The sequence below is a fragment of the Pezoporus wallicus genome, unplaced genomic scaffold (genome assembly GCF_028554395.1).
Source record: "Pezoporus wallicus isolate ANWC-B61680 ecotype Strahan unplaced genomic scaffold, APGP_CSIRO_Pwel_v1 contig_8702, whole genome shotgun sequence".
Lineage (NCBI taxonomy): Eukaryota > Metazoa > Chordata > Aves > Psittaciformes > Psittacidae > Pezoporus > Pezoporus wallicus.
The window spans coordinates 2,132,961-2,156,752 of record NW_026636754.1 but is presented as its reverse complement, the minus strand read 5'-3'; the positions used below and the strand labels follow the sequence as shown (position 1 = coordinate 2,156,752).

The 23,792-nt window shown below is 45.9% G+C and overlaps 1 protein-coding gene across 10 annotated transcripts in view; it reads right to left on the bottom strand.

The window, feature by feature from the left end:
• TNRC6C (trinucleotide repeat containing adaptor 6C) overlaps nucleotides 1–23,792 on the bottom strand; it is a 316,602-nt gene that overhangs the window by 275,818 nt on the left and 16,992 nt on the right. For all 10 annotated transcript variants that reach the window (XM_057401440.1, XM_057401435.1, XM_057401443.1 and 7 more), the window contains exon 3: nucleotides 5,298–5,363. In XM_057401440.1, the coding sequence (XP_057257423.1) occupies nucleotides 5,298–5,360 (63 nt within the window). In that variant the 5' untranslated portion in view covers nucleotides 5,361–5,363. The remainder of the gene's footprint in view (nucleotides 1–5,297; nucleotides 5,364–23,792) is intronic.

Below are 23,792 nucleotides of genomic sequence, written 5' to 3'. Positions count from 1 at the left end.
TCCACACATGACCTCAGTATGGTCAGGTCTCTCAGGGAGACTCACTCACACAGGACAGGCCATATCTCACAGTGGTCACCTAAAAGCCTTTAGCAGGCAGCGACCATCAAATGCTCCTGATTTTATCACCCACAAACATCCAGTGTTTTGAGCTCCACTGTGCTGTGTCCAGCTCTAACAACCCAACTCCACATCGATAAGTGTACCCCCTTTCTCCACCACTGGGATATGACAGGAGTCCTGCCGCAAGCTAGCATTGCCCAGCTGGTTAAACCAGCTCTGAGGACCATTATAGGGGGGTGCAAATAAGTCAAAACCTCCACGAACATGCTTCACCTCATGGCAAAGGCAAGGCCATTGCCATCCCCACATAAGCCCAACCAGAGCCCAAGGCTGAGCCCACATTCTCCTCTGATCTCTCTATGTCAGATTTGCGTTTTATTTCCAGTAATATCATAACCTGCCTTGTCTGAATTGAAGAGGCTCCAAACTTCTTTTCTTTCCAAGGCTGGACACATCCTGCATGCTAATTTAGGAGGCAATTGAGGGGGTGGGTACATTAAGAAAATGCACATAGCCATTAAGCCAGAGAGACTAAAGCATTTTGCCTCGATCAGCACTGCTGGATACTGTCTAGAGCATCGCCAGCTGCTCTCAGATACCTATAGTGGAGCTCTTTAATGCAAACACCTCCAGTAACAGCTTTTGTGGATCTGACAGACAGAGTGGTTAAAAATTAGGCATTCAGTGGGTATCCAGTGGAGAGACATTGTACAGCACATCTGAAGAGGGGAGTCGCACTCGGAACGGAGAGTCTGAATTGTCTGAAGGGGAAGGGCTGCTCAGGCAGGCAGGATGGATCCTGATTCCAGCCACGCTGGAAGTATGTCTCATGTCATCCCTCCCCATCTTCCCAGGGATTCCTAGCTCCCATCAATGCAGGGCCACAGACAGAAGACTGTCATATCCCAACAGAAACAGCCAAGACATTCACTGCAGAAGGGAGGATGGAGAGAATACGATATTTTCCCCATTAACTCAGAATTTTCTACAAATCCTTTTCTGCCCACACCCCCCTTCCCCCCCCACCCCCCCAAGTGCCAACTCCCTCAGGGCTCTATCAAGGTGATGCAGCTGTTTAATGTATTTTATTTTCCCCAGGATTGCTTGCTCTTGGTGTGAAAAGTGTCAGTTATTTTGGGAAACCTGAAATCAAGTGGGCAAGCGAAGGAATTATTCATGAGGACACCATGAGGAGGAAGGTTACCTCCTTCACCCTGATGGGAGGCCGAGAGCTCAGCCAGCAGTTCAGGCTCAAAATGAAGAGGCAAAAGGCTCTGCCCCCTTGAACCTAGATAAGGCATTAGGAGCTGAAATTATAGGGAGAGGCACAGCTGGTCCATCACTGGAGCAGCGAGGGGAACTATGGTAACACTTGAGGTTCCTTCCAGCCCTGTGCATCTGAGCCTTAGTAAAAATCAAGCACACTTTGCAATACCCATTAGGTTTGAGCATTCAGAAGGGCATAAAGCAGGTGCCTACTTGGTCTGCAGGGCTGTGCCCTGCATTAAATGCCTGCCCTCCCTCCCAGAGCAGGCATTCACCCTTGAGAACTGAGTTTTCCCTCATGCTAAAGAAACAGAGAAGGGTGGCTTAGAGCAATTCTTGTCTTTTAAAGCTTTTCTTAGATATAATGCTATTTTCTCTACTTGGAGCAAGCAACTTGGTCCGCACCTTCCTGTGAAAACGGCACACATTACAGATAACCATCTCAATAAAAGATGCTAAGTTTGATACACATGGGAGAGATGCAAGAGTCAGTTGCCAGCACCTGTAATGAATGCTTGGAGCAATACAGAAGTATTTCAGCCACTCCAGCTAATGAGTTGGCTTTATTTGGAGCTCGGCTCAGATGCCTCTATACAAACACCTGTAGTATGGGGAATAAACAAGAGGAATTAGAGATGTGTGCATGTCTACGGGGATATGATATTCCTGTGTCATGCTTTAAACCCCAGACAAGACCCAAACCTGACTCTGCTTAACTCTTGAAATCAGTCGTGGGCAAAACACACTCTGTATGCGTGCTAGCATGGTGATTCCCATCACCATCAGCAAACAAGTCTCAACAGCATTAAAAGATCATTCAAAAACCTCAAAACTCTCAAATGTAAATGGTCTGGAGGGAGGACTGGGAGGGTAAAAGGATGTCTCCTTCACAGGTTGAGCACCTGAGAAGGAGAAAAAAGATGTGTAATTGCTAAGCACTTCTGTTACATACCTCCCAAAGTATAAAGGCGGTGACCACACTGGGAACATAAGCCAGATCAGTTTCATGATCAATGATTCTATTGTATTACAAGTCATTACCATAAAGTACAAAGAGACAGAAACCTTAGCCCAAGCCCCACACTTGAAAAACACTAATACAGCAAATACTGGATGGAAGTAAGATACGATATACTGAAACTGTGAGATCAAGAGGAACAACCTTGAGAGCCAATAAATCAGCACTGTGACGAGTGACTATTAATCCAGTCAGATCTATCATTATCTCAACCCCTTCGGGCCCCACATTGGGTGCCAAAAGAACTGTCATGGTTTAAACCCAGTCGGGCAACTCGTTCACTCACTTCCCCCCCCTACACCCGGAGGGATGGAGAGGAGAGTCAAAAATAATGCAACTCCCACAGGTTGAGATAAGAACAGTTTAGTAACTAAGGTATAACACAAATCACTACTGCTGCCACCAATAACAATAATGATAAAGGAAATAACAAGGGAAGAGAATACATCACCTCACCACCAGCCAACTGATAACTCGCCCGCCCCCCCCCCCCCCCCCCAGCCCGACCAAGCACTGACCAATACCTCCTCCAATCCTGCAGTCTCCCAGCCCTTCTGGCTAACTCCCAGTTACATCCTGGGCATGACGTGCTGTGGTATGGAATACCTCTTTGGTCAGTTTGGGCCAGGTTTCCTGTCTTTGCTTCCTCCCAGCCTCCCCTCCTCCCTGGCAGAGCATGAGGCTCACAAAGTCCTTGGCCAAACCAAAACATCAGTGTTATCAGCTCTGTTCCCAAGCTGAAAGTCAAAAAACTGCACTGCACCAGCTACCAAGAAGGAGAAAAATGACTGCTACTGCTGAACCCAGGACATACCGACATCACAGAAACATGGTGGGATGGCTCCTATCACTGAAACATTGGAATGGAAGGTTATGGGCTCTTTAGGAAACACAGACCAGGCAGATGAGCAGTGGAAGTAGCCATTTGTGCCAGTGACAGGCTGGAGTACATGGAACCATGGCAGGGAGTTTGGAACTAGATGATCTTAAGGTCTTTTGCAACCCCAGCTATTCTATGATTAAACAACTCCTCTTTCCAAGGCCTTTAAGAAAATAGCCCTTTAGCATTAGAGACTCACATCAGCTCTTTCCATGTGTAAAAGCTGCACTAATAACCATTAAACTGTCATTTCTGGCTTGCAACACTGACAAACCAGAGGGTTTGGCTCAATCTATGATAGCAAGGTCAATGAATGGCAGACAAGTCATCTACCCAGTGGAGCCTGCTGGCTGGTGAGGGGTCACTGGAGTGAATGAAATGTTATCCGAGCAAAAATGCTCTGGCTTTTTGTGATGTTTTTGTTTTCCCTGACACGCTGGAGCAGTCTGTCAGTAATTATTCCTGATGTTCTCTGTGTTTCCTTTTGAAACACCTTGTTGCTGTAAGGAGTACCAGATGCTCTGGGTAAGCTGCTATTGCCTGGGCACAGCTTTCAGACGTTTGGTGTTTTTTACTTCATCTGTCATCAAACCAAAACATCTTACCCAACTCCTATGGTTTCCTGTAGGCTTTGGTACTCACAAAAGTCTGCTAAGGGGTAACCACACTGTTCCTGCCCAGGGCAGGAATCAACCAGCTAGAGGGAGACCTGACAGATTTGGGTTATTTGGGTTACTGCAAAATATATATCTAAGTAATACACTTACATATTTCATATATATAAATATATCAAGGATGTATAAACACACACTGATACACACAAACTTCTCAAGAAGTTAAATCTCCCCCACCCCCCCCCCAGCAATGCTATGAAAATTCCATAGTACACAAAAGCCTGTTTTACCTGAAGGCTGGTGAAACACAAATGCATGTGTAGAAACAAACTTGGACAGGACAGCTAAAGGGCCTCCTAGGGAAGCAGAGCTGCTTAAAACCAGCAAGCTAAAACTGGAAGTGAGGTGATCAAAACTGACACATGAAGATGCATTTTTTCTTACTCTCATTTACACTCCTCTGTTATAAATAAGGCTGCTCTGAGAAAAAAAAAAACAACAACCCAACAGTTGCTATGTTGAAATCTTGGATGGCAAAGCCGTCACCTTTGTCACTGTTTGGATTAAAACGCATCTTTCCACATCCCACATGCAAACGGGATATAAACAGTAAAGCCAGAACATTCAAACAAATATTTGCAAAGGGGTTGTGTTTGTTTTTAGATACTTGTCCTACTCAGAGAGTATCCACAGACCACAGAGTGTCCTAAACAACCCCTTCTTTGGTCCAAAAAAGGAGCAAGGAACATGTGAATTACCAAAGGAGATCTGGGGAGGTGCAGAAGAACTTCAGATGTTCAGGCAAGATTTACAGTCTCAGATACAACCATCAAACCAAGATACCTTCATCTATTTTCTGAAGGGGGGCTGTAGGGATGCTGGGGAGGGACTCTTCATTAGGGACTGTAGTGACAGGACAAGGGGTAACGGGTTCAAACTTAAACAGGGAAAGTTTAGATTGGATATAAGGAAGAAGTTCTTTACTGTGAGGCTGGTGAGGCACTGGAATGGGTTGCCCAGGGAGGTTGCGAATGCTCCATCCCTGGCAGTGTTCAAGGTCAGGTTGGACAGAACCTTGGGTGCCATGGTTTAGTGCGAGGTGTCCCTGCCCATGGCAGGGGGTTGGAACTGGATGATCTTAAGGTACTTTCCAACCCAAACTGTTCTGTGATTCTATGATTTTCATACCTTGCACAAAAGAGCTACACAAAGAGCCTGCATCAGAGCATGACCCTGAACCCAAGTTTTAAGTAAAACTGAGCCTGGGTTTCACATCTGCACCAAAGCCATCATCCCAGTCTGCCTACCTCTGTCACAGCTAATCTCAGCATAGATACAGACTCCTTTTTGCCAACCAGGGGCCACATCTTTGTTTTGTAAAGCAGAAGACATCAACGCCATCAGTGTTAAGTAGCATGATTTAGTTTTGAATGAATCAGAGAAAAAAAAGACTGACCTTCTGTCCATCACCAAGATCCCGACTGTCTTTGGTATTAAATTCACAGGCAGAAGCTTCCATGTCCTGGGGGGAGAAAAACAAAATGAAATGAATTTGTGTTATTCTCTGCTTTCATACCCATGTTTGTTCCAACAGTATTTACACTACACAGTGCACAGAAAGACAGCTTCAACTTAGTGCTCAGCATTTCTCATTGCTCAAGTGCGGGAAGGTCCAGAAATGAAGAAATGGAAGTTTCCAGTTTCTCAGCACTGATACGGCAATACAGCAAAAGGCAGTGAGCCCATTCTGCAGGGACAGAGTGGTTGGGAACACACAGGAAAAGCCTTAAAAAGAGAAGACTGTAAAATGGGAAGTAATGGGAAAAAGGTAACAGCTTCTGTAACAAGTGGGACAGGTCCCCTAAAAACTTTCCAAATCTGACATTTCATCAAAACCTGAGCAAGCCTTTAACAGGTAAGGATGCTCTGCACTTCTGCAGCTCCTCCTTCACCCTAGCCATTGCCCCTCTTGGTGCTGATATCTATTTTATAGAGATGCAAACACAGACAGAAAGAGGTCATCCAGCTCCAAGCCCCTGTGTCCAACCTGCCCTTGAACACTGCCAGGGATGGGGCAGCCACAGCTTCTCTGGGCACCCTGTGCCAGCGCCTCAGCACCCTCACAGGGAAGAGCTTCTGCCTAAGAGCTCAGCTCAGTCTAAAGATGCTTGAAGCTTTGAGGCAAAACCAAAGGTGACAGCAGGAAAGCTCTAGAAAATGCATGGGGAATTGAGTCTGATACAGAGAAAGTATCTCTGTGAGTTGTTCTCCTGGTGAAAAGCCAGTGCAGGGCTAAAACACACAGATTTACACTGTTACCTAGAGCATGAAATAACGTCCCTGTTGAGGGCTGCAGGCTCATAACGCATAACGGAGATTCAGGAATGGGATTTCCAAGGGTACCCAAATGCTGAACTCCGAAATTATTGAGGCACTTTGGAAAAATCCCACTTCACAGAAGTAAACCCATAAGATACCAGGATCTGCATCACTCCTTGGGGACACTGTGCTTACAGAATAAACACCTTAACAAAACATCAGCTGGTAAATCAGTGTTTAATTGCTGATGCCTGAGGATAACGTCAGGACAGTGGCCAGGCTCTCTCCAATTCATTCTTTGTTTTGCCTTTGAAAATACCAACAAGCTACTCTGGAATCAGCTTAGCTGAAATTTGTGTAATGCTTATGTTTGTTGGACATAATTACTTGGGCAGAGGAAGGAAAGCTACTAAAGAACAAAAGGCAGACTTTCAAGAAACCCAAATCTGTCAAAAAATCTTGTTTCTACAGTGTGCAGTCATTTTCCTTCACCGTGCATGTGGATGGGTGTCTATGTTTGTGCAGAGGATTTCCCCTTGATCTCCTGGTAAATGAAGTTTAATACAATGGGATATATATATATATATATTCAGAATATCTAACAGTGAGAGAATTACTACATGCCAAGTGAGACACCTGGAATACCAGATTAACACACACAAGCAACTAAAACTCTGAACTAGATGCCAGGGTGGAAGAGATGGGTCTGGTTCAGCTCTGCCTTGGTGGAAAGCTGGAAGACCAGCCCATAAAGCCATTTCATGTGCACAAGAACTGGTAAAATCAGGTCTGTGCTTGCATTGTTTAGTAACTAAATGATCACCCACTCCTTTTTTAGCCTTCTGAACTGAACTACCCAGGGCAGCAGATTAAGGGAAAGGGAACAAGCAAAGTGGAAACCCATCAGCATTTGTTTCTGGAGAAGACAACTGAAAAATGGGCATTCAACATTAGAAAGCTGCAGCTCTGAGGCACAAAGCATACCAAGACAAATGCCCATTACCCAGCACAGTGTTCTACTACTTTCTTAGCAACAGGCATCACTTGGATTAATTCCCTGAAAGAAAACAGACTGTCTCAACAGCAGCCTGATGGTCTGAGCAATTCGCTTTACAATTATTCACTAAGCTACCTTGATTTAATTATTCAAGAAGAATCTCACTGCCACACGTAACTACTTAATTAAAAACACAACTTTAGAGCAATAAGAGAGTCACATTATATTGCATTTGAGATAGATTTCTTGCTGAAAACATGCGCAGTTCATTTTAACCCGCTTAATGTGCCAATATATTTAGAGTCCCCGGGATTTTAAGAATGGCTCGAGCAAGAGCGATCATGCAGGGGCTGCAAACACTCATGAGCTTGTTCTCAGAGCGATTTCAGTAAAATCAAATTAAGAAAAGCATCATTGCAACAGAACAAGCCTAAAGCATAAGCAAACTTTGCACTCAGGGAAGTCAGAAGCTGGGAGATAAGAGCAAGCTCTTAGCCTGCTCACAGTCCTGCTTCACCTTCCCCAAGCACTGTCGTATCTGCCTGCTCACCTACCTCCTGCCCTCGAGCTCCAAGAGGTCCCCAGGCAAAGGTGTAAAACCCTAATAACCTTTGCATTCCCACCCAGGACCTATCAGAAGAGGAGGATTCACTCTGGTCCCAGGTGAGACCAACTCAGATGATTTCACCCCCTCGCTCCCTGCTGTGACCAGCCTTTGCTCTCTGGTATTGCCCTGTCACAGCCCAAAACCAAGAAACCTGTGCTCATTCTGTAAAAGCACCCTTGGCCCTGACAGCTCTTCAATATGACCTTCAGCTCAAAGCATGGCAGAGGCGCAAGCATCAAGTGTCCAGACTGTCAGTTCCCAAGCCCAAACCTCAGTACTGAAAGTGCTGGGATACCTCCCAGCAGGATCTCCAGCTTCTGCCCCAGGATGCCTGTGCCCATGCCCCCTGTGTTGGCATAGTGGAAGCAGCTCACATCCTCCAGGTTGAAGATCTCTAGTTGAGGGCAACCACCTGAAAGCAGTTCCCATTTTTCATGAATCTTAGCATTTGGATGGGATTCAACAATGGGTATCATTTGATCCTTACAAGAGTCAAGAGCCGTCTTGGATAACTTGGGGGATTTTTAACCTATGACAAAAAAGCTTGTGAATTAATTGGCTTGATTGCTACTGTGATAGAGATGGAGACAGCCTTTGGGGCAGAGAGCTGGGGTGAGATGGACTGGGTGCAAGGAGGAGTAACTGCAGACACTAGCATGACCCATGCAGTGCTTCCCAAAGAGCACTGGATAGATTTAGACTGTGCCAAGTGCTGTAGGAAACCTCCCAAATTACTAGCATGCCATTTCCTATTTAATTATTTAAAACAGCTCTCCTTCCTCTGAACTAGGAGGTACTGGCTCCTTTGGTTTTAACACATTTCCAGTACAACTGAAACTATATCTGTATTTATATATGAAAAAAATTAAATGACTGCCTTCTTGAATATTATCTTCCTGGATTATTGTGTGCCCTCTCTCCCCTTCTCTTCCCAGAGAGACCAACCATCACATGAAAATGCTTTTCATCATCTGCAAAATTTGATGCCCAAAATAGCCCCACGGTTGCCCTAGCAACTAGCATTTATTCCCCCTCCCCCCCAGCATCCCCCCCTTTGCATATTGCTGCATATTTCTATCATCTCTTTCCAGGCACAGTTCATAAACACGGCTGCATAATAAAGAATGTTATCACCAATGACTTACAGCCCAGCTGCTGCAAATAAGATATGAAGTGGCAAGGAAATACAATTTCATGCAGCTAGGACAACAGATTGATTGGGTGCCCTTCAAATTTGATGCCACTTCTTTAAGTCTGTCCAAATTCAAAAAAAAAAAAAAAAAAGTTAGTTTCCCCACCTCCCCATCTTTCCATGGTAGCACCAGACAATAAAAGTGGGAGATAATTCACTAGGACACTCATTATGTCTGCAGCAACCTTGCCCTGAGAGATTGACAATTTAAAGAGATGTGCTGCTTTTCCCTGCCACCTCCTCTACTTTTTCCCCAGCCGCCCTTCTTCATCAGAACTCTTATTCCTCCACTTTGGTTGCCTGTTTAATTTAATTATCTTTCCTTCCAAATTATCAGTTCTGTTCAGATTATTAGGCAGAAGGTTGCTACAGAATAGAGACAAGCAAACCCCTTAAATTCCTTACCACCACCTCCAACATTTTATCCTTATTCTTCTTCACTTTGGTAGAACAATACAAAAAGCCTCTCTCCCCTAGCATTTCTATCAAAAAAATCACCCCAGCAAGGACAAAAAGAGGCGTGCTTTTGAATTCTTCTTCTCCCCATCATTTCTGATGGGTTGACTTTCAAGGGTATGGAGATCTGCTTCAGAGGCTGATCTGAATGTGCAGCGATCACCTTGTGGTCTTGTGGTTCCAAAGTGCAATACAGCTGGATGGACTGTGCTGATGCACAGAGTGCTCTGGTTTGCAGGAGAGAGAACATCTCTGGGTGCAGGCAGAGACACCTCTGCACATCACTGCAGTCCAGAGTTTCTCTCCCATACCCACCTCTACTTTCTGTCCCCTGCTTCCCCCCTCCATTGCTAACAGTGGTTTACTGTGTTGTTCTTCTATACCATATGTATTGCCCAGGGCAAGCTTGCGGTGCCTGTCTTTTTGAGACACTGTTCCTTCCTCCCTCTCAGGCACAAACTGCCATCCCTGTGGCATCCCACATGGGCTATTCCTTTGCATGGAAAGGATGCGTGAAGCAGTGCTGGCAAGAATGGGGGTCACTCTGTAACAGGGATCTTAGCAATGACTTCAGACACTGCAGCTGTTGAGGGAAGAACAGGGCACAGGATGTGCAATGGGTGAACAAAGACCTCTCTGCTTGGAAATCTGCAGTGAAGGAAAGTCTGGTTTATTCCCATCTAACAAAGAAGAAAGACCCATCATACATGTTGGGCAGTCTCTTGCTCCAAATCACCTCTAGGATTAGCTGACATTGATCAATCACAGTCATCCAAATCAGCCACAGAGGGAGGAAATCATAGAATCATAGAAAGGTTGAAAAGGACCTTAAAGCTCATCCAGTTCCAACCCCTGCTACGGGCAGGGACACCTTCCACTAAAGCAGCTTGCTCCAAGCCCCTGGGTCCAACCTGGCCTTGAACACTGCCAGGGATGGAGAATTCACAGCTTCTCAGGCAACCTGTTCCAATGTTTCATCACCTTCACAGTGAAGAACTTCTTCCTTAGATCTAACCTGAATCTCCCCTGCTTAAGTTTTAACCCATTACCTCTTGTCCTATCTCTACAGTCCCTGATAAAGAATCCATTTCCAGCATCCTTGTAGCCCCTTTCAAACATGGGAAGCTGCACTGAGGTCTCCACGTAGCTTCTCCTCTCCAGGCTGAACAGCCCAAACTCTCTGAGCCTGTCTCCATACAGGAGGTGCTCCAGTCCCTGATCATCCTTGTGGCCTCCTCTGGGCTTGCTCCCACAGCTCCATGTCCTTCTCATGCTGAGGACACCAGAACTGCACACAGAACTGCATGAGAGCAAAGCAGATGGGCAGGATCTCAACCTGCTGCTCACACCCCTTCTGATGCTGCCCAGGCAAGGGGTGGTTTCTGGGCTTCGAGCACACATTGCTGGGACATGTTCACATGCCTTCTCTAGAGCAGGTCAGGCCATCAAACAGGTGCCTCTGCACCTTTCAAGACAGAATCTCCTACTACTATCACCACCGCTTTCTCTTGACTGCACTGGCATTTCTCTTCTTTATTGGTGCTGCAACTGGTAGCTCCCTTGTGGTGGTGTTGCCTGGTCAGCCACACAGAGCTGTGAAGTGGTTCTGGGTGGGGATGTCAGGCTTTGGAGGAAGCCCCATGCTTTTATTTGTCCTCTCCATCTGTTGTTTCTTGTGACAAGCTCCTTCATGGCTCTTTTCATTCAGGAATGAGACTCCTGGGCACCGCTTTGCCCTCACTCCAGTGCTAAAGACAGCCTTCTCCATAGATACCCACCTCAGCAAATCACTCCTAGCAGAAGGTGTTCCCTTAGTGATCAACAGCAGCAACAGTTTGCAAAATGTCCTGAACTAACTCATCCACATCTGGAGGCAACACAAAGCTTGTCACCTCCTCAGCATCTGTAGTGAGCATTTCTCACAGCCAGACACAGCGCTGCCAAGCTGACCTGCCTGAAAACATGGGGATGGGCTGCTCCTTGACCTGCAACGTCCCGTTGCCTCTCAGTTCCTTCTTTCCCATCAATACATTGCAATAATGAGCCTAAACCAAGGTTTCAGCTACAAACAGCTCTGATCTGTGCAATGAAGTGGATCTGAATTCTGGCAGTTTGCCCTCATCGGTTCTAGGATGTTGTGATGCTTAAATGCGCAGGACATTTGCCAGCTCTTCAGATGGAAAACATGAAAGCAGCTCAGAATAGGATTATTACTATTATTAAAATGAGAGATGAGGTTTTAAACCCAAAACTGCACATCAGGAAAGTTAAAACCATTTTCCATCTTGAAATACATTCAGTGATGGAAAACTGAAGTCAGCATTAAGGCAGCATTCATGGGTCACACAGAAGAGTGTGTTTAGAACATACATTAGTGGGACATACCACAGCAAAGTTAGTGGATTTTTGTTTCTTTTTTTCTTTCTTTTTATTTTTTGGTAGCAGTTGTAGAGAGAAAGAAGCAGCGATGAAGGGAAGCAGAAAATACGTGAGAAGGAAAGGCTTTAGAAACTAATTTCTACCACCTCCTTTGAGGCATGAGCAGCTCTTTAATCTAAGAAGGGTCATTTCTGTGTCACTTTTCTGCCCTAAGTGGAGGCCAAGTTCAAGTGGATTGTGTTCCTTTTAATTTCCTTTGGATACAAGTACTTGGATACAGAATCCCATTTATCTTTCTTGACTCAAGTAAATAAATTTAAAAAGCCCACCTTGGTGCATCCTATAAATACCCCATAATATCCAGGATCCAGCATCACTTCTTTTTTTTAGCAGCTAAAACCTTAAACCCTACTGACACCATAAAACATCGGCGTTCCCCATCCCATGATTGTTTTCCATAATCTAGGAGAACATTAAAGAGAGAAAAATTGTGCTGAAAAATGACATCTTATCTATTTTCTTCCTTCCTACCAGCACTCCATGTTTTTGTCATCGCGGGTCAGACACCTGCTCCCCACATTATAATCCGTGGAAGTGATAAATGCTTGTAGGTGGTTATTACCAGTGGCCGTATTCACTTGGTGTCAGTCTGCAAACCAGCGCATTCACTCAGTTGCCATTCCTTGTCCTGCAAATAAGGACTAAAAGGGGGGGGGCGGAAGAGACAAAATAAAGGAACTGACAATTTTTCTCTCCTTCCTCCTTGTCCCTGGAGGGGAAAACTGCTGCTAGGCCCAGATGCTGCATGAACCCCAGGGCTGGAGGGGGGATCCTACATCTATGAGTTCTTTTACAAGCTCTTATGAGGCTGGGGGATAAGCAGGATAATTTACATGAGCTGGGATCTCCTGGGTTTGACCATGACCTCCTCATAGCTATGGATATATTTAACATGGCAAGACAGATGGGCAGGGAGCCAAATTACAACGTAACGTGGCAAAGCCCAGTTTAATCATTGCTGCACCAGCAATGGGCAGCCCCTGATTGATTGACCTCTCCTGCTGCTGGGTGTATCACATCCTCATTTAGGCAGACCTTGGGCCACTCTGGCGAGGTTGAGCAGGTCAAGGAAGAAGAGTCTTGTTTGCCTTTTCCCTGCCCTGCCATAGCCACCCTATGGCCATATCCTGCTTCCAAAGTGGCTGCAACCAAAATTACTCTCTACGGAGAAGCAACATGCACACTTAGTTCAAATTTAAGGCAATGCAAGTACAAAAAACAGCAGAGGATGCTTCATAAGATGCAGGTTTTTCCTCTCAGAGGTAATACTCCCACCTTTGTAACACAGCCGTGGTCCAAAATATTCTGCATTTCACATGACAAGTGGCTAAATCTGCTCAGTTTCTGAAGGTTTGGTTATACTGCAAGTTCATGGATACCACAAAAAATGTGCATCACAGACCTTGTCCAAAGCATGTGATTCCGCCATCTGGCTGAAGGAGATATTATCACTCACTGGACAAGTAGTATTTGTTATCTCGCTACAACATGAAGTTTTGTTGCCACAGACTCCTCACACAACAGCTTTAGGTAGGTGGGGAAAGCATACAGACTTGCACTGGTGTCAAGAAATGGCACCTTTAAGCTGAGGCACACTTTCTGGAGAGCTTGAACAAGCCCTGGGTTGATGACACCAAGCACAGTGGGGCAGAGAAATAGAAGTTTACCACGTTAAAAATTAAATGCTTTATTTCTCAGTAGAAATAGCTGGAAACAAAAACATGTCCAGATGGGAGGTATGAGGAAGGGCAGAAATCCACTACGGAGATGAGGCTTCAACACTGCAAGACACAGAGCCCTGGAGCACTGATCCCCACCACTGCTCATGTTTGTCTCTGCTCTCCAAGCTGGAGATGGACACTGGCATCTCTGCATGGTTTTGCTTTGGTAAGTAGGCAAGCAGGGAGCAGTGTATCACCTCTGAGTGATGCAGGGAGTGGAGCCTCCCTTGGACCAACAGACCTTCAACACATCCTTTTTGCATTTGAACCAGTGAAGCTCTAATCAGAAGCTCTAAACCCAGCACTTGCTGGTTCCCCAAGTCACTCCATCCCTTCATGGGTGCAACAGTTAAGCTGTGGCTCTGCCGTGCAATTACTTATAAATATTTATGCACGCAAATGCCCTTTGTTCTGCTTTTGTGTGACATAGAGGGGAATTTGGGCTCTGCTCTCTCTCCCTCACCTGGATTTGCTCTGCCCTTTCTGCTGGATACAAGGGATTTGATTGAATTAACTTAATTGGCAAAGGTATTTTTCAGACAGCTGTGACAGAAATGACTTCGTGCATTAGTCAGAAGGTTAAGTAGCTCATGGCAGCTCCCAACACCTTTTTTATTGCCAGACGCCTCTGTACCACCTCTGAATTGTGTTTCTAAGCAGGTTTAGAGGGCAGATCTGCTGGGTTTGTTGTACATCACATTCGGGTGCATGATCAGAAATGCCTACGTCTCTGGCTACTTGCCACGCTCCCAGCCATTTGCCATGTAAATGCTTTGGAAAACGTATCTATATGGCATTTTTCCTGAGAAGAGGACAACTGTGTGTCTGGAAAACAGCCCTGCCTTGGAAGCTGATGTTTATGCCTTGTCTTTATTTCCCGTGCTATGCTTGAACTCGGCCTCTCTTGCAGACCTCTAAGCCTTGCAGGAAAGCTGTGTGTGCCCATGCCCTGATCTGGTGATGCTCTGCAGTGCTGATACCCTCACCCCATCACCTCACCCCTTGAAACCTGAGCTCCTCCCATGTAACATGGTGTTAGTGGGACCACAGTCACCCAGGCATCCTTCCACAGGAAACAGAGCAAGAGACATCTCCAGATGGACATCCAGGTCTCCACACAGGATGACCTGTCCTCGGGCAGACCTTCCTCTCTCTGCCCTCTGGCTGTCCAGTAGCTGAGCTGCTGAGGCTCGTAACTCCTGTGCCTCAGCTAAGAGTCCAAAGTGAGCTAGCTGTCAGCAGTCCTTCCCCTTCTCCCTTGAACTCCCTTGAAATGCCTGTTACTCGTTGCATTTTGCACAAAACGCAGAATTTTACAGCTTGGAAACCCATTCTATGTATGTTATTTTCCTGCAACTAGAAGAAAAGCCTCTTTTTAGAGGTTTGTCAGCATCAGAGGAAAGCAGAAGGGGAACCTGATGGCCAGGGATGCTTTGGGACAGGCCAGGACATAACACAAAAGAGACATTTTTCACTCTTATTCTCATGAGCTGCGCCACTTGAGATGGAGCCAGGCCTTGCAGTAAGACATCACTGCATATGCACAAAAGCCATTGCAATACCAATGGGAAACAGGCTGTCACCTTATGTCACTGACAGCAGCAGTAGCTTCACCACAGAGGCTGATGGACACTTTGAGCACCTGGGTAAGGCAAGCAACCTTTGGGATGTAGCTGCTGCCTGTACCACATCTCGGGATTGAAGCATCTCCTCTGCTCACAGCCTCTGGGGCTTGCAGCCTTCACTGTTCTCTCTCCAGCCAACAGCAGGTGATGTAGAACCAGTGTCTGGGCAGGCTCACATCAGCTGCAAACCTGACAAATTCAATGAACGAAGTCCTACAGGTCTGCATTGACTCTGTGGCTGCAAAGACACAGCAGCATTAATCCTGGTGTCACCTGGGAAGCAGCTCCATCGCAGCCATCACCTTCACTAGACACTGCCAGCACTCAGACAATACCAAACTGCCCTCTCAGGCATGGAGCAGGTCACTTCTAGATGACTAGCAAGGCAAGGTACGGGAGAAACTCATATTGACCTCCCTGAGCATCCTCTGAACAGGCAGTGGTTCACTGCCCAGGGCTGGCAGGACAGTCCTTCGTCAGCACCACAGGCACTTGAAAAACACATTTAAAGCTTATTCTTTGCATAAACAGGCATAGAGAGAACAGGAAATTTTCATAACCATTTTGATTTCCACTAACTGAAGCCTGTGTAAATCTCTGTTTTTTATGAATCTCGCTTACATTTCGTGCCTGACTTGTGCATAAAACTTGCCCAGATTTACACAAGCTAACTCCATAAGTCATCCCCTTCCCAATCGGGCCCTAAATCTTGATGACCTTTTAGAAACCAATGACTGCTTTCCTGTTGTTATCCATAATTGGAAAAGCACTGGAGATAAGAAAATTTATAGCAACGAGTGATCTACCTGCAAGAGACAATAAAGAACGTTGGGCGGTGAAAGAATGGGGAAGCAAAATCCCACACACGGAGATGCGCAGGCACCCAGGCACACACAGACACACGCACAGCTCGAGCTAATCTTGCCCTGTCTTTATTAAATCTCTTTCAACTCTCGCCTCCTTGAGCCCTTGACTCCCCTGCCCATGCAGCCCCCACTCTGCAGGACAGATGCACCCCTGTCAAGCATCTTCTCTGATTTCAGTCTTCTTGGAATTGACTTGCAAATCTTTTGGTTTAATGTGAATGAAGCAATACAGGAACCCACCTTCACTCCCAAAGGGAATAATCCCATCCATTCCTGTAGGAAAGCAAACCAGGATTGCAATGTATACACTGCTAGAGGCATAACACATAGGGAGGTGGGAAGGGTGGACCTTAGTGCTCATCACACAGTACACATGCACATCACTTTGGGGTTAATCACAAAGAGATATTGATCACCTGACCATCATTCACAGTGATCTCTGCCAGTGGGCGTCATTCCACATGACAGTATCACTGAACTGCTCCTGGACATCAGTAAACCAATTCTTGGACTGAAACTTACTTTGTTTTGAAACAAAGGCAGCTGCCACATCCCTTTCTTGGACTGAACCAACAGCTCGGGATGCAGCACTCCTGTTTGTAGGAAACAGGAGTTGTCTGTAACACAGGGAGTCCTGATCTTGATTGTACCCAAGAAGTCCAGGACATGCCAAGACATGAGCAGGGAAACGGTTCCTCTCAGATCTACTGTCAAGTCAAGTGTAACCCAGACAACATTTTTGTCTGTAGGAACCAAAGAGATGCTGAAAGGAAAAGGAGCATTTCCTAGTCCAAGTGTAAGAAAATGTGCACCAGCAGTATTAATAAGGCTGAGCATGGAGGGGACATCTAAGGTTTGCAAAGCAGAGAGATGAAAATCTACATGCAAATAATTTGACCAACCTTGCACTAAAAGGTTGCTTTCAACCTTCCTGCAAGAGCAGGAGGCTCCTATATGAAGCAGCCAGGATTCAGGGTCACTGCAGGGCACAAAGGTAGGACTCCTCACTCTGATGTAGCACACATGCAAGCAGCCTTTAGGAAGTTACCTAGCTCTTTCGAGTCTCCATGTCTTCAACTGAAAATGGCAATAAAGGGGCAATGCTCAGTTCCTGTTGCGAGAGCATTGTCAGGTGGAGGAGATTTGCTAATGCAGGGAAAATGTGGCTTTCAAAACCACTGCTGTTGCTCGAGACACACAGATGGAAGCAACCTGATTGCTTTTTACACACCTCTGAAGCCAGCCCTGACTTAGAGTGGATGCCAGCCACGGGTCTGCACCTCAGCTCAGCTTTTTTGTCTGCAGTCAGGAAGGTTACGCAGATCTGTAATAATTAACTCCCAAGAGAGAAGTCAGAGTAAAACCAGTAAGAGCAAACGGCTCAGAACCAGAAAAAAACCCACCGATGACATTCCTGGCAGGGGCTGGGATGGGGAAAAGCAAACAGAAAGGAGCAGTTGTCATTGGGGAAACCCTGGCTGCTCTCCCCTACCAGCACTCAGCCCTTGCAAATAAAGATCTCTACAGCTTCAGAGAAGGTCTCTGGGTTTCTGTGCAGTGGGAAGCTGCCCCAGATGGACCCAACCTGCAGCTTCTGAGCTGCCTCCTGGCAAACTCTGCCCAAGGGACTTTGGGGGAAATGAGGTGGCGGCATCTCAGCTCAGGGCTGAGCACCCCACCTTGTTGGGGTCTCCTCCAGCTCTGCTGAGTTCAGTCTGCGCTGAGGCCATCTCCCTCAGACAGCTGCATTTTCAGATCATCCCTTATGAATTGGTTAGTTCATCCCAGTCACCCTGTTCATATTCTTCTTATGTACTAACATCTCAATGAATGAGCAGTCAAGTAGAAAATGAACGCATTAGTGCCTGATTGTATTACTAAGCTCTTGTATATGCTAACGAAGGCAGCAGGGTTTAATTCAGCCAAATAACAAACAGGTAGTTGCAGAGTTAAACAGCACAAATGTCCAAACAAGAGTAAAACATCAAGAAAAATCCCACGTAATATCTTTTGCATTTAGCATTCAGATTAGCTTTGGACATGAGTGTTCGTTTGAAGAGAATTTATTTGCCTGGTTATAGATGCAGTTTCCTGCTAGTATTTTCACAATTAGACCACTGAACTAGCACTTTCATCCCTGCCAGGGGAGAATTGATTACAAACCACCTGGTTAATTAAAACAAAACCTTGCTTTCAGACCTGCTTTTTAGCAGAAACTAAGCTCGGAAAATTATTTTTTGTAACTCCATTGGAATTGCTATTTGCAATTCAATCTGCAAGATAAAGTTCTCTGCGGGGAACAGAGAAATGCAACCGGGGTGGGTTGTTTTTCCAATCACACACGGTATGAGATAATTTCCTATGTCCATCCACAAGCAACTACAATTGTATCCATGATAAAAGAAAAGCTCAGAGGAAGCACACTAATCTCAAAAGAAATGGGTACATTTTCTAAGCAGGTTGCCCAGTCAGGAACTTTGCTCTCATTACATTGACTTGCTGCATGACAGAGAAAATAGCAGCTCTCTGGATCACAATGTATTCATCAGAACTTTATGAGCAATAGATGAAAGAGTCTGGAAAATTTCCACATAGACCAAGCCTCAGGTTTGACTCCCTTGTTTACAATGGATCAGTACTTCTGCAGGCACGTAAAGCTGTGTAGTCTGAGCATATCCACTGGTACTGAATCCAGCAGGAACTGAGCACACAGAGGTCCTCATCTCCTCAAATATACAAGGATATTTATTCAGTGACCTCTTCGTAAGGATTGCCACACAGGCTCAGGTTGTGCAGGCAACCAACACCCTAACAGGTCCATGTCATACCTGGCATCAATCAGCCAGTTACCATTAAAACAGAACAGGGACAGTATTAAAAACAAATAACTCTTCCTTCTTAGCAAGAAAATCAGCTACAAGATCACCAAAGACATCATGATAGCTGTTAGTGCAAGCCCTGGGCAGTGTTCCCTTCCACAGAAACACGGACATTGACCCTTCTAGAGTCCATCAGGGTGACAATTCAGAAGAATAAATTCCTGTGTCCAACACGACTTGAACACAGCAACGTGACTCAGCTCTGAGCTCGCATTTCTTCACCAGCCCTGCTGGTTTATTGGCGGGCACAAAAATCCCTCCTGGATTTTACCTCTTTTGACATTCCCTACAAGAAAAAACATTGTGCAGCAGCGCTGCAGAGGGGCTCTGAGCAGGGCCAGCTGCCCCATAAGTATGCTTTTGGATTATTGCGTTGCAGAGCCCCAGATGCTCACAAGACCAACCTGCCTGTGATGTTGGATGGCTGAGCTGTGGTACCAAGAGCCACAGCTGGGCCATCAACTGGCCCTGCAGAACCAACCCTTGTGCATCCACATCTCCTTGTGCTCCTTGCACAAAAGACCAAGCATGAGCCACACACACATGACATTCCTCTGTATTGACCCAATGCCAAATCCCTTTTGGGAGCAAAAACCTCTAGAGGGGACTTTGGCTGCTTCTTTGACTCAAATATGGGCAGTTCTCCCAGAGGATGGCTGTAGAATTTCTAATTTCCCATTCTGCTAAGCCTCTAATGGACTGGACTTGTCTTGACTGTGTGAAGATAATCAGACCCTATGGCCAAAGACTGGTCCTTTGACAAACAGTGGGACATGGCAGAGCTGAGAGCTCAAATCTACTAATCAGAGTCTAAGTTAGAGCCTGCAAGAGGTGCCAATAACAACCTGAGCGGAGAAGACTGACTCATCCCCTTGTTTTCCCCAAGCGCAGACTGTAGCTGTTTGGCAATAGACCAAGGAAAATGACAGTATAAACTGACAGATCCCAGAAAATCTCTTCTTTTGCTGCCTCTGTTTTTCACTTCCAAGAGACAGAGTTGGCTTTGTTGCTATCCCATAGAGCAAGCCTCATTCTCAGGTCTCAATTTGGCTCTCTTCCTTTGGCACCCAGGAATTGGTGTTTATGCATCGTAAAATCTCTCTCCAAGGGTCAATCAGTTCTCTGCAACCATTTGGGGTCTCCTGGATCAGGAAAGACGAATGAGATTGCAACATGCTGCTGTTGAACGCAGTTAAGGCTCACCAAGGCTTTGCTGTAACGTCCCCCCAACACCATGTGCGAGTCCTCGAAGGGAAGGGTTAGCACTTGAAGTACTTCACAAGTGAGAGAGTCCTAACAAAGGACGAAAGAATGCCAAGAAAAGCTGTACTCATCAGCCTGTCTGTATTCATGGAAGAGATGTACAAGTTTAAAAATATATATAGTAATAGCCTGACTGAAGTGCAGATGAAAGCTGCTGGGCTCCAACTCCTACGAGAGCTCTGCAGGAGCAGCAAGAGCAGCCATGGTGCAGATTCCCCCAGAGCTAAAACTGGAAAAACTGCCCCAAGAAAGGACCCTAGAGCTGCTGCCTCCTCCATGCCGGGGGCAGAACTAATTCTGGAAACAGGGTGTTAGCACAGGCCAGCAGAAGACCCAGAAACCTGCCCTCATCCCCTGCAGCATCTGTTAGTGCTGATGTAAGGCCAGCAGAAATCTTGGGTTTGCAGTTTGAGCATGTTTCCACTAAGAACCACACTGAGACCATTGACTCTTTTTATACAGCCCACCAAAGAGCCATTTAGTGATAATGACCAAACTTGGTTTCATCTTGAAAACCTTTAATAGACTCCTCTATATTATTGAGGTTTTAATGGAGCTACTAGAAAAACAGAAAAAGCAGCACACAAATATTTCTGTTTTCTATATTCAGATTAAAACATTATTTTGAATTTTTCCTAAATATTTTCTACACTTCCCCTACTTTCCCACTCACTCAGAAGAGTTTGTATTTATTATTTCAGCTTTTCCATCAAATCTTCTCTCTTTTCCTTCATTTCCCCCCTTCTTTCCAGAGCCCTAGAAGAAAAAGAATACAAGGAAAATGAAAACCTTGTGCTGAACCTGTTAACCATTCTGCCAGAGGTGACTGCTCCCCACAGCTCTGCCCTCTTGCTTTTTCACTTACAAGGGCGAAGAGCTTGAGGAGGCAGCGTGCGTGAGCCCCAGACAGAGAGCAGGGCACAGTTCATGAGCCATGTGATGAGCAAGTGATGGCATTTGGTGGGACATGACTGGAAGAATCATCTGGTCTTTCCAAAGTAAGAATTAGAAGGTGGGCATTTATGACTAGAAGCGGATTAGACAACCAGGTCATTTGCCTTCCTTTGAGAGATGCCATTCTCCCTTTCAGGTTGAGGAGGACAAGAAGAAGGGGAATCTCCAGGCCTCTGTGAACATTAATGGACCCAAGGGAAGGAGAGGATGGAGCTCAAGTGCTCCTCAACATAAGCAGACAGGAGAGCAGCAATGCTTTGGCCACCTTAGAAATATTTTGCTTGCAGAGAGACAAACAATTGTGCCTACCTGGTAACTCTATAGTCCCCAAGACTTGTCCTGTACAAACAGGATAAGCCTTTCCATAGAAATTATCTTCTAGTCGTTAGGTAGGTGTCCCTGACTAGAGAAACAAACTCCCTCGAGAACAGTGATAAGACCTCCTCCAACTGTTGGAAACAGCTAGGTTATCAAATGTTTATGGTAATCAAAAGAGAAGGTGATTACATTCAACCCCAATGGGTTAGTATAAATATCAGGCAACACGGGCACAAGTTCTCATGATTATGAGCTCCTGGACTAATAACGCTGATTAGATACAAATGGAGGCATCAGTAGCAAGTGAAACCAGAACCTCTGTTCCCAAACATGACTACCAGTTGAGTGAATTTGATGTACACACTGGAAGAAGCAAGTATCAAAGCAAAACTGCTTTATACAGAGAAACAAATCTGACAAACACTTTTGACAAACACATTGTTTACTCAACATGTGCAACTGAGTAGATCTCTAGTTTCACTCTATGCATCCAATGGAAAGGAGATTCTATGAGGTTTTACTCTTGCAAGTCTAACTCTTAAGTCTGGGAGGCAAGCCGCCTTGGAGGAAACACTTACAGCAATCAGGAGTTAGGTTGTATATGACGTGAAGTAGTAATGAGGTGGCCTGTTTATAACACAAAGAAAGCCTTGTCTTGCTTCACTAGGGAGCTAGGGCTACAAGCATGATACCTTGTAAAATCTGCAGGTATTGTTCAAGCAGTTCAGAAAAGAAGATAGGTCTGGACAAAGCCATCAGACTGAAAGACCTGCAGACAGATATTTTGTATTAACAGACAAAAAGAAGAACAAAAACAATCGCTATGACCTGAGAAACAAAGACTACCCAATACTAGCTGGTTTAGAGGTGCTTGTAGAGGTGCTGTATGAAGCACCTCTATAAGTGTCCACACACGTGTTCAGCCCTGAAGGTGTTATTAGGAGCAACAGATTTCACTATAGCTCTCTCTATCCCACTTTCCAAGATTTCTAGACCCTCCATGTTCACTTGTGCCCCATCCCTCATATGGATCCAAAAAATACTCCTGCCTTGTCTTTACATTGCAGGGTTAATTCCACAAAAACCACTAACACATGTACCCATCTTCTAGGTAGGTGCTCCTTATCTTGCCACCACAACACAAGACCATGTAAAACTCCATGAAAAACACACAGCCAGCTTACTCTCCATCACTGAACCAGCCACTGAAGCCCTTTCATGACAAGGCCTCAGGTCCATTGAAGGCACCACAAAGGCCCTGTGAGAATGGCCATGACAAGAGAACAGTGGGAAACCCAAAACCTGATGGACACTTATGCCATGTTTGTGGCAGTGGAGGAGCACTGCTGTCATTATCTCTGCCGGACTGGAATCTGATACAGTTCAGGTGCCTTCAAACTCCTGGTCCCATAGCATTTCCAACACCCACAGCCAAGCAAACCACTCAGTTGTCCAGGGAGAAAACATGGAGAAACATGACCAAGATCCAGGCAGGACCATGCAGCTCATGCAGGAGCCATTTCCCAATTTCCCATCACTTCAGCATGTGCCTGACCTGACTGGCAGTCTTTGAAGTACTGTAGTGATAGGACAAGGGGTAACGGGTTCAAACTTGAACAGGGGAAGTTTAGATTGGATATACGGAGGAAATTCTTTCCTGTTAGGGTGGTGAGGCACTGGAATGGGCTGCCCAGGGCGGTTGTGAATGCTCCATCCCTGGCAGTGTTCAAGGCCAGGTTGGATGAGGCCTCGGGTGCCATGGTTTAGTGAGAGGTGTCCCTGCCCATGGCAGGGGGTTGGAACTGGGTGATCTGAAGGTCCTTTCCAACCCAAACTGTTCTATGATTCTATGATTCTAAGTACAGTGCTTTGTGCTCCTCCCCGCACAAGGGCATTCCAGGACAGCCTGCTAAAACACAGGGTGGGAGCTGGGAGGAAGGAGCCAACAGTTTGGGGTGGGGGGGAGGAGGAGGCAGGTTTCGGAGGGGTTTCTGTGGTTTGGGCTTTTGTGTTGAGGAGCTGCAGTGTCATCTTGTTTTATTCCTGACATGGCTGGCTGCTGGCAGGATGACTTGGTTGCCAGGGAAACTGCTGGGAAGGTGCACAGGGCTGCTGCCCACATCCAGGCTCCAGGAATGCCTGCCATCAGCAAGGCAGCGCTCCCATAACAAGGCTGCCACCAGCATCCCCGTGCCAGGTGACGGTGGATAGGGTCAGAACCGGCAGAAAGCCAAGCATCTGCTCCCACACCACTCGGTTTAGGGGCTAATCCAGGGCTCTGAGCCACAGAGAGAGCCCTGTGCAAGGGCTGTGAT